Below are 12,227 nucleotides of genomic sequence, written 5' to 3'. Positions count from 1 at the left end.
GAAGCTTCATACTGTCAGCTCATTAGGGTCACATGATTCTAAGCTTGCTTCCTTACATGTACCTGTAGGAAACTGAAGACGAAAGAGACTGATGAACTTCACGGGAACTCTGGTTTCATGAAACTTTGTCGCCACAATTGATATGCCATATTGTACTTGGCCCACGCCGTTTCTTTGTTTTCGCAGTGCAATATGATAAAATTAAAATTGAAAAATTAAAAAAGAACTCTTGATGCCCGTCTTTAGGCCATAATATATAATAAGAATGATCATGACTATTCGCCGTCGAAGTGACGCAGTTAATCGGATTAACTACCATAGCAATAGATGAATACAATTCTGACTATATCGCCCTTCACTACAAGATTCACGCGGTACCGATGCATTGAACCATAGATGTCAAAGAAAGGCTGATTACTCGCACCTGTAAGATTAGTATCTTTGAAAAAAGCGGTATTTTTCGCTGACATACACAGGTGATTAATGCAATTCATCTATTGCTATGGTAGTTAATCCGATTATGACGTCACTTCGACGGCGAATTCGACGGCGATCTTGATATTTTGCACAATTGAAAGAGCGGGGTATTTGATTTGCATTTTGACATGCATGGGTAAACCTTTAATGACAATGAAATAAAAATGACAAATTTCAAATTTCAAATTGACCACGCAAAAGCCAATGCATGGTATCAGCTTATTATGTGGCTTGAAGCAACCCGTACATGAATCATTGTACACTTGTCTGTGCACAATTAAAAGAGCGGGGTATTTGATTTGCATTTTGCCATGCATGGGTAAACCCCGGGGTAAACCTTTAATGACAATGAAATTAGACATCTCAGATGCGTGTAGATGTGTAGATGTTGATTAACACGCCGGCCTATTCAGGCGACGTAATTCTTGACACTCACGCTAGCTCCGCCGCGTGATACAACTCCCTATGTCATTTTTAAAATTGCACGAATTTCCAAAAAACGGTTCCTATGCTCACGATGATTAAACTTTTGATATCAAATTTGGTATCAACCTTCGAAGGAAGGTGTATAGAAAATCATTATATAAATTATTTTGCCATAAACTCTTCAGACTCTGATTAAATGGGGATGGAACTAGTGGCGACTTTTTAATTTGGCTGTGTTTATAATGAGGCCTCACTAATATTGAACAACTCTGATTTTGGATCTGCCGGTTTATTGACCGCGAATCCCCGAGTTGGGAGCTATTAAAAATGGCTCAGACAGAGGGAGTACGACCACTGAAAACCCGTCGGCTTTTCTTAGGTTTTATTGTGAAGCCTAATCTCTCCTCCATACCGTCTATTACAGATCGGATGCATTAGTCTAGGACGATGATGAACATATATGCTGCCAGAGTATCACCTTGTAGCACACCTGTCAAAATTACAAATTCATTTGTGTCACCATTTCGAGCCAACCTCAATTGCATAATGAATTTCACGATGATATCTGGGATGCCATAATTTTTCAAGATCTTGATCATTTTGCCTCTGTGAACTGTATCGAAAGCTTTTTTGTATGTGTTAATCGCTAAACGTTACCACTGTTGACGGTTCTTTTGTCAATGTCCGCAATGATCCTTCTCAAAGCAAGAATCTGCTCAGGGGTGTATCTTTTTTTCTGAACCCACATTAATTCTGTCCGAGTATAATTCCACTTTATCATCAATGTGGGTCTGATTCTATTCAAGAGCATCCTATTGAATGTTTTGGCAACCTTTGAGCTTAGGATTCCCCTGTAGTTAAGTTGGATGTTATGCTGAGATCGCCGCGGCCGCTCTTGGGTATTGTGATGAGGATCAAGATGGACCATTGGTTAGTTTTCCGTCGCTTTAGTAGTATTTGATTGCAGAAATCAATAATACGATTATATCAATATATATCTCTTGATCGCCTCTGGTGGAATACCATCTTCTCCATCACTTTTGTCTTTCTTAACATCCATCTTTGCTTTCTGGTATTCCTTCATGTCAAAAGCATCTGTTCATGAAATATCTTCATCTTTCTTTGTCACTTCTCTCTTAAATTGGCCGATTGAAATATGCCAATCTTTTAACGATTGATGATAGGAATCAATCTAAATAGATTGAAAAATAGATTGAAATGTTTTTTGTTTGTTTTGTTTTCACTCTCCTTGTAGACTGATTTCACTATCTAATCAAGTGTTACTCCTAATGTACTACCAAAGGACATGTGTTGCATATGTTTGGAATGAGATTTCAAACTGTTTTAGAGTGAACATTTTCAATCTTTTTTTCAACTGGAGAGGACTTGTCCCTAATTTGGGACGCCAAAAGATTGAAAAACAATGAAAATCAATCCTTTCTACTGAAAATTCAATCGAAAAAGATTTGCCCCTAACTTTAATCGCTAAAAGATTGGGAATCACTCCATTTTGATTGAAAAAAAAAAATGAAAAATTCAAATCACCCGACTAAATAATACAGTCGAAAACGATTTGTCCCTAATTCGGGACGGTGAGATTGAAAATTCAATCTTTTTGATTAAATATTCAATCGGGCAATTTAATTGAGTGGTGGAATCCCTAGTAGGTTCTTGAAACGCACAAAGACCTATTTCTAGATCAGAAAATGTATTTCCAGATTTGTCCATAAACTACTACATTACCCAGATCTGACAATTTGCCCGGGCTGAATACCTCATCAGGAAATGGGTCCTTGCGCATGTCTATTGAATTCGGCAAACTTGGGTAATTTTTTGATGGACTTTTTTATTTAATTTTTGATTATGAATCTTATTTTTGATATTTGTTTAACATATGATATACCGCAAATCTGCTGAGAGGTTTTAATTATTTGCGGTGAGGTTTGTATATTAATTAAAAAAATTAATTAAGTTTCTCAAATTTAATTAATAAAGGTCATCATTCATTGTTTTAAATATAATATTGTTATTCCAGCATTCCTAGTTATTTTCTTTATAAAAATCAAAACGGTCGATTTTAAAGGAGGATTTCGTGATCCTAGCATCCTCTTTTTATGACATTTTTCAGTAGACATCCACGAAAAAAAGCTTATTCCCAAAATTTCAGTTGCTTCCGATTTTGCGTTTGCGAGTTATGCATGATTATATGTATTACACTGCTCCATGGGCCACTGTTGTAAATACATTCTGGTATACCAGAACGAAATTCAAATTTGACGATATTTTTGCTAAACGAATTAATCTAAGCACGCTTATAGGTTTCATCTGTTATTCTATGACAGGCAACAAGTATAGTAAATGTATAACATTTTACATACAATACAAAATTTTCATTTGCAGTCAATTCAATTGGAAAGCAAAAACTGTCTTCCTTTTAAATATGATGAAGATTATATTACCTAAGTACGTCCAGCAGAGAAGATTTCTTCTCATCTTCTCTGGTTCCAGGTACAATTTTGAAGTTGTTCGCTGATAGGCAAAAGCAAGACAGACAAATTCTTAGTAAATCTGCTTCCACAGTTAAAACAGAATGAGCAATCAAACGTCACAGGTTATGAGTGAAAGTCAACATCATCCAGTGTAAGATCAAAATATGATACACATAGCTGCCCTAAGGCATTCAACAGTGTTGAGGGACCGATCAATATTACGCTAGGGAGAATGGGGCATTAAGGTATATAGAACACATTTTTATGAGAAATGTTGTCAGGTAAAAAGGAACACGAAAATTGAAATACAGAAAAATGTTCGTTCGACAATGTGAGAATTCCTCCATCCAACCTGACGTCAGTATTGATCGGTCCCTAAACATCTTGAGCATTTTGTCCTTATTTCAGTTTATCTCCTTCGATTCAATTTCAGTTTGATATCCTTGTAGGGCTTCAACAAAAGCTCTTGCGCAAAATGTACTTCGTGAGTAGGGTCAAGGGTCAAGTCGAATCTTCGTAATATTCGTGCAATCACCACCTTCATTTCATTCATAGCAAACGTCTGACCAATGCAATTTCTGTGGAGGAAAGAAAACTACATTTTTTAACAACAGAATATATCATTATTTACACATGAATCACGATTGCCGAATTGCATGAATAATAAAGGCAGTCACTCAGGCCCAAGATTGATTTTATTTTTTATTAGCTTTGAATATCGAATATAGTACCAGTACTGAACAAAGTGATAAGAGTCATTACAAGAAGAGAGCCATTACATGAAGAGATAACTGAAACCCCAATCATTGCCAATATAAAGGTCATGATCAACCTTATAGCTTTGAATCAGTGACGAACGGTATACTGTTTATTCAAAGACAATCGATATTGTAAAACGTAACCTGTTACCATTATCTGTCCAAATAATTACATAGTACCAAATGAGATAATGTTTTATGATTTCAACCGAATACCGTTCACATTGCAGTCAGAAATTTATCCTTTTTTTTCTATTTAAAGAAATAGAATAATTTTAATAGAATTTATATTTATTAACTCAAAACGTTTTGTTATTTTGTTTAAATTTTCAGTAGCTATTAAAACAGAGTATTACCTCGGTCCCGCTGCAAATGGAAGAAATGCGAAAGGGTCCTTCTTTTGGATGTTTTCTGGCAGAAAACGTTCTGGTTTAAATTCCTATAATTATGATAATTACAACAAGAATTAATGGATACCTGTAACTTCAATAATCATGATTGCTCTGAAGTCACGGTGTCATCGGAGGTGACGTAGCGATGATTGCGACGAAAGCATTCTATACATTGATGTATTGTAATGTAAGAACATGAATGGTATCTACTCCCGAATTGTTGTGATGACATTATTTTGACAGAATTACGTTAAAATACGCATATGCGAATACCCACGTACCATATGGTCTTCCCAGACCTCAGGGTTATGATGCAACCCGTAGATGGAAACATTCGCTTGAAATCCCGCAGGAATTACCTTGCCATCGATTTCCAATTCATCTTCCACGACTCTAGAAATAATTACTACTGGAGGGTACATCCTGAGAGATTCTTTGATGCATAGAGTCAGGTAAGTCATCTTTGACAAGTCTTCCCTGTTCGCAAATAATAGACCAACCGTATTATTACAAATAAAGGGTACATTAATGTCTTACAAGCCTTATCATTGCCCATGGGCATGTTTGGCAAGGAAGGTACAAAGATGAGTCTAGGATCCTGTTCAAACCACATGATCCAGCTTTCAAAGTGCTATAGAGTTCCACTTTTATTCTTTAACAAGAGTATTTACAATATAAAGTATGAATATGCTACACGTATTATACCGGCAACAAAACAAACAAAATGTGCGTGTAAGTGTTATGATATGCCATCTCAATGCAATGATCATCATTATCATTCCCTTAGAATCAGACCCAAATCCTACACCGTACATAAAGGGTGTATCAAAAAGAATAATAGATTTTGAAAAATGCCACTAGATTAAAAAGTATGAGGTATTTGGTCAAAATGCTTTAATCGATAACTGAATCAACATCTTGTCCTCCCAAACTGTAAAATCACTGGTGTGTGACCATTAATAAGGTGGTCTCAGTGGCTATTTTTGTGAGCCGTGTAACGGTTGCGCAAAGTCAATTAAAGCAACATAAAAATCATAGTTTCACCACTTTCTTTACAGTAATTGACAGAACACCTTGCTTGCAGAATTGTTTGGCAATTGTGTGATATTGCTTTGAAGCACCAAATGGAATGGTCCCCAAGATCTCCTGATCTTACACCTCTGGATTTCTTCTTGTGGAGCTATCTGAAATCGAAGGTTTTCACAAGTCCTCCTGCAGACCTTGATGAAATCCAGAGACACATAATTGCACAAGTTGACATCCCCAAGCAGGACAGACCTCTCATAAGACGTAGTATGAATGTGAATGTTGAGGAGAGCTGATATCTGCATGCAGAGGAATGGTGGTCATGCCCTGGTGGGGTGGCCATGTGGAAGACTACGACTGTCAATACTGTACAGAAAGTGGTTAACATGGTTAAGGGTAGACTAGGTATTGTTGGTCGATTTTCATTATGTAAATCAATATATTATTGAAATATAACACTTTGATGTTTTGCCAAAGTTCATTCCAAAAATCATATACTTTGAAAACTTGCTTGATTTATTGTTGTTAATGAGTTATGTAAGATTTACAAAAGAGTTGTTGCTTCAGCCCTCTTAATAACATAACTCAAGAACCAGATGCCCTACAAAAGCATATCTGTGATATTTGGATTATTTTACATACTCGCTATGAAATGGTCAATGCAATTTTTGCCAAAGCTCACTGCCATTAAAATAGTTGCTAACCTTAAACATGTGCTGGGGGAATTGTGTCTATCACAGTGAGTTTTTATTGATTCTGTTTTATTTTCCTTTGCTTGTTTCATATTTTAACCCCCTGAGCACTACCTGACGATCTAACATTGCCTCTGATTGTATACATGATATCTTCACTTTAATCACCAATCAGAATGGAGCTTTGCAAATAATTCACCCCAATTTCTTTTTGCGTGGTGAAATTATTCTAACAATGTTGCTGATTGGGCCAATTGATAATGAAAACTTCTTTTTGGCCAATCGGCAGGTAGTTCTCATGGGGTTTCAACTTATACACACCACTGGACATAATCAGATCCTCTTGCTTCCATGATATCATCAATCTCTTGCTGTGCTTTCTGTTGATATTCAGGATATTTGGCAAAACAATACAACATGTATGTCAAACCACTTGCTGTAGTATCATGGCCTTCAAATAGGAATGTATCCACTTCATTACGGATCTCTAGGTCTGTTAATCCACGTCCTTCATCGTCACGAGCCGCCAGTAAGATGTCTAAGAAATCCAGATACTTTCGTTTTGAATCTTTTTTCGAGGTAGCCTTAAGATACACACATTATAAAATGCAAGTAAGATGGCAAGATTGTTTTAAATATGAAGAAGTGATGCTAGTTTTTTATTGACATCATATCAGTGGCGTAAGCAGCAAGGGCAAGGGAGACAGACATCATGTCACAAGTGTGAAATTCCCGGGTGAAATTGGGACGTTCACCATATAGACACCCGTATAAACTACCAGTTTATTTGGGATGTTTGGGGCATAATTAGAGGGCAAGAAGTTTTACTGTTGCAACTCTTCCCATACACTACTGGCTGCATACTAGTGGTTGTATTGACCTTCCCGATTTTACTCCGATTTCGAAATCTTCTAACATGTCTAATCGAGAACATGGTTAATATGACCGTCCCACAACAATGACAATTTGGAATGACACAAAAATAGAACTAATAAATTCAAGTACCATTGAACATGTTGAACTTTTCTTCATTTCGTTTTGCAAGAATTTCATTCTGAATGGCGCAAAATACATTTTAACAGTGAAATATTTATTGAGTTTAATATTAAATTGACTTACAATTTCTTGACGCCTTTTGGAAATAACTTGATCAGCGACTCCGTGTACATAGTCACAGACTTTGAAGAATTCACGTCCTCCTTTGCTGGTTTTATACACAGAATCAAGTGTGTACAGTGGAGCACTGTTGAAAGGACGTTAAGTCAATTATTACTTAGAGCCAAACTTGTCACTTCAGGTAAAATAATGCGTACTACTTCCAATTCCAGAAAATTCTTTTTAATTAAAATATTATCCTGCTTTGTCAAAGAAACGTAAATCCTAATACTTGAATATAGGACCTTGACTATTAATATTAACAACATGCGAATCTAGTGTGTTTTAATTAATTTCAGTCTATATCTTCTAATTTTGGCAAATATAGATAATAATACTCACGTAAATCTTTCGATAACAGATAGTGATAGATGGCGTACAGCTTCAACATATGGGTCGTCCTTTCTGTTATTAAAAACATAATATCGTAATATCGTTTTACCGATAAACACAGGCTATAATCTTGTTTGCAAGGAGGTAAACAGATATAGTAATATTTAATTGTAAAGTAATTTAAAAGACAACCGGCATCTTCTGCCTGCTAAATTTTGTAACAAAAATAAGTAGTAAAATTCCCATGCCGGCACATTCCCTTGCTTTGTTGGGTTGGGTTGAGTTGGGTTGTGTGCCGGTCGGGATTTGTATTTATTTGTTGTCTTGTTTAATTGTAACACTTTGGGTTGGTAAACTGTTCATTCTTTCTTATTTAATATATTCAGTTTCCTCTCGTAGCGAGCAATCATTCCCCATTGTGTTTAGTTGTTCTTGTGCAGGATGCGTATCCCCATTACCTACTTTACTTATAATTATACTGGGGAAACGATTTAGCATCAGTAATGATCTCCTTCACTTGTGTACTTGCGTAATATTCGTTTGTGTGTATTGTATACCTCGACTGCCAACATTAGACCCAGTTTTAACCACCGTTTATCAGTGGGAGCTGGTAGCCTAATGGATAAGGCGTCCGTCTAGAGATCGGAAGGTCGTGGGTTCGATTCCCATGCCGGTACATTCCCTTGCTTATTTTCAAGTTGGGTTGTGTGCCGGTCTGGATTTGTATTTATTTGTTGTCTTGTTTAATTGTAACACTTTGGGTTGGTCAACTGTTCATTCTTTAATATATTCAGTTTCCTCTAGTAGCGAGCAATCGTTCCCCATTGTGTTTATTTGTTCTTGTGCAGGATGCGTATCCCCATTACCTACTTTACCAGTAAAATTAGCTAAAATTGTAAAATTTAATTTAAGTATCGTGTTGTCTCATCCCCGCACCGACTCACACACCACCACACGCCTCGTTTATTTCATCCCCGCACCGACTCACACACCACCACACGCCTCGTTTATTTCATATGCCCTCTGGTAGCAGCAAGAGCAGAGCAGCATCAAGGTAGTCTACCCTTTTATGGGTGACCTCACAATATAAACTAAGTATATCAATATTGTTACGAGTCGTAATGACTCAAGACTACTATCACCTTTCCCCAGTTCTCACCCGAATGCTCAACAATACATACTGTTTGATTAAGTTAACAATATCTGAATCTATAAGGGTCGGTCACCCACCTTTGCACAGTATTTTTGTGGGGCCTGAGAGCACATCAGACATATCGAGTTGCATTCTGAAAACGAATCCTTCTGTTATCAAATAATTTAGATTTTTTGAAATTCGCGATATAATACAAATTATGGCAAATTATTAAAATGGATATTTTAAACATTTAACAGTCCTCGAAATCCGCTTCTTACACATCCTGCAATATCGATGGATACAAAAGCAAAACTCATCAATGCCATATTTTCCCCCAACTATCTGCTACCAGTGCCAAACATGGACTCTCAACAAAAGAACAACCCAAAAGCTCATCACCTGTGAAATGAGATGCCTAAGAAGAGCAGCTAAAAAGTCAAGGAGGGATAAAATCAGGAATGATGATATCAGAAAGATGGTGGGCACCAAACCAATCAGAAAATATGTTGCAAAACAAACAAGTAATGGTTCGGTCACCTTATGCGAATGGCCCCTAGCCAACCTGCAGCTAAAACATATAACAGCAAAACAACAGGAACTAGGGCCAGAGGAAGACCAAGGAAGGGGTGGGTAGATGGAGTAAAGGAAGACATGGGATTACCATGAGTGAGGTTACCCGACTCGTCCAGGAAAGAAAGTTACATTTCCCCACGACGCTATGAAAGGCAAAAGTGGTGGATAAAAGTAAAAGTAAGTAAGAAATCAAATGATATTTACTTAAAGTGTATGTAGCCGGGAGGAAAAGCCGACGATCATTTGAAAATTTGGACTTTTCATATTAAAGATATAGATTTCTTTCCCAAAAGACCTAAATTTTGTAGGACTTTATGGGAAAAAATGTGTATCTTCAATAATCACTGAACTGGTAGTCTTCTTCTCGTTGATTATAAAGTTCTATTGCAATGTTCTGGACGGCTGATGTATATCCTTGTTCACTTATCTTGCGAAAATCACTGGTCAACGTTCACTCTACACTTGTATTTATATATCCTTTGCGTATAAAATCCTCGCGCTGATATGGTACTGATTTCACCAAACACTCAAATCCTCGCACAGATGACACTCTCTCCAAGAAACAGGCTTTTTCTGCACTGATTCACTTTATTGATAGATGTGTTGTTTTTTAAACCCGATTCCTGAAAGTCGACAGAAGAATATTAATCCCTTGGGGAGGAGGAACACATTCGTGTACTCAAAATCCCCTTCGTTGCTGTATTATTAATAACACATTATTGGCTATACAAATTGACTGATTCACATGTACCTCTCTTTAAAGCACGTAGACGACCAACACACAGAGAGCCTCCAACAATGGATGTTTAAAAAATAAAGAATTAAAAAAAAAAATTAAAAAAAAAAAAAATCTGCAATTGCATTTCTTTTCTTTTGATTTCATCTATTGACTACCTAATTTCACTGAATGCTGACTATACCTTTACAAATGGGACCACTTAACCAAAATAATTCACAAAGGTTAAAACATGTGGCAAATTATAATTGCTTACCCTTTCATCTGACAATTGCTATCTTGCGAGAAAGCACACCTTAACAAAATATCCAAGGCACAGAGGCTGATGTGTTTACACACTTCCAAGCTTTTACCTTCTGACAAAAATCCATCCATTTTACTCTAAAATAAGAACAACAATAAAAATGAAATCAAAGGTTATTATTGTTGCTCTAATAATCATTCTTTTGAAATAATTTTAAATAATATTTATCTTCTGGCATGAAACCTTTCAATTTCTAATCACGACAAAATATTTCCAGATAGATTGTTATTTAATGTTTAAATGTTGATAAGTATGTTATTGCATTTTAGAACAAATATGGCAAGGTTTTTTCACTATTATAACGCCTTCATAACGCACTACACTATATACAGGGCTGTCAACCCTTACGCATTGGCCGTGAATCTCACGCATTGGGTCACATTCTCACGGTCTCACGCCAAGGAAGTATAATCTCACTCCCAGGAGTAAATCTCACGCAAAATGCTGGAAAATTAGTAAAATCTCCGGATCGTCAAAAAAAATTGTTGTCCCTACCAAGTCTAAAGCCCGATCCTCCCAGTGAGCCCCGTCCTCGGTTACAGTTTATACAAGTGACTAGGGGAAGTCAAAGTTTTCACCCCAGGCTTGGACACTGCACTTTTCTTTGATAATTATTATAAAATGACAAATATTTACCAGTAACACATCAACTTCTTTGTTGTAGATATCAATGTATGGCTTCAAAATATCAAAATGGAACCCTGGAGTTAGAAGTCGTCTGTTGCGAAACCATTTCTTCCCTGAAGTTAAAAGAAGCCCGTCTCCCAGCCATGGAAGTAAAAAATTGTAGCCTGCATTCCCAATTCCAGTTGGTTTTGGGTCTAAAAATGCAAAGGTATAGATGGGTTGTCCTCAATGTTTAAAGGCATGGGACGTACTGGTATATCGGCATGCTTGAGCGAACTGCATACAATCATTACACTGTTTTTAAATAGCCTTTATATTGTAATGTGGCGGGAGTTTTAAAATATATCAATACACTTACCACTTCTCTTAACGATTTGCCTTATTAGGTCGGGATGGTTGCAAAATATCTGTGGTCTCATGAATGTGATAAACTGATAACATCCGAATGGATATCGTGTAGAGAGGTCAACAATGTGTCGAGTTGAGGGTCAAAATACCACTTGCGCGAACTTTCGGGTCTAGTATCGGCATCTGTAGATGAAAATTGTGGTAAAATGCTATTTGAAGCAAATTTTAAATCTAAGATGGACAATAAACAACATAAAGATACATGAATAGACCCAGCCTATAACAAACGTAGATAATTATATTTAATACACCGGGTGGTGAAATGGAAATCGGCGAGACGTAAGTCAAAGGATTTTCAGAGAATGTTCGCTGTATGCTTATAATTAGTTCCTACATTCTTATATAATACGAAATTGCTATTTGTTACAATAGCATACAATTCCTATGAATTGGGCCTATTCGGTCATCGCTTAGACATAACTTTTAGGAAAGTTGCATTACAACATGGTCACCACTAGATTTGCCAAAGTGTCATGGTTACCAACCCTTAACCTATAATTCGACGCTGCATTAATAAAAATTCCTTTAAAAAAGGAATGTGGCGCCCAATGTGAACTTGGACGTGATATGGTGAATTCCATGGTGTGTAGATTTGGTATTATAATGATTTTTCTATAGGGAAGAGTAGAAGATGATCAAATGCAAGAGAAATGTGTTTGATTGGGGAAGGTGTTCTGACAATCCAAATATAAACTT

At 36.6% G+C, this 12,227-nt stretch overlaps 1 protein-coding gene across 1 annotated transcript; it reads right to left on the bottom strand.

Annotated features, from left to right (window-relative positions):
- Window positions 1-3,801: 3,801 nt before the first annotated feature.
- LOC140161836 (ultra-long-chain fatty acid omega-hydroxylase-like) lies at window positions 3,802-11,639 on the bottom strand. Its single transcript, XM_072185134.1, has 9 exons — window positions 11,482-11,639; window positions 11,133-11,317; window positions 10,449-10,573; window positions 7,758-7,820; window positions 7,380-7,503; window positions 6,582-6,844; window positions 4,824-5,019; window positions 4,507-4,589; window positions 3,802-3,970 (listed from the first exon to the last, which is right to left on the bottom strand). Exons 1-9 carry the CDS (start codon window positions 11,540-11,542, stop codon window positions 3,802-3,804), a joined length of 1,269 nt encoding a protein of 422 aa, XP_072041235.1. The 5' UTR covers window positions 11,543-11,639.
- Between the last annotated feature and the right edge of the window lie 588 nt (window positions 11,640-12,227).

The sequence above is a fragment of the Amphiura filiformis genome, chromosome 1, assembly GCF_039555335.1.
Source record: "Amphiura filiformis chromosome 1, Afil_fr2py, whole genome shotgun sequence".
NCBI classification, from domain to species: domain Eukaryota; kingdom Metazoa; phylum Echinodermata; class Ophiuroidea; order Amphilepidida; family Amphiuridae; genus Amphiura; species Amphiura filiformis.
This window is presented reverse-complemented; position numbering and strand designations above follow the sequence as displayed.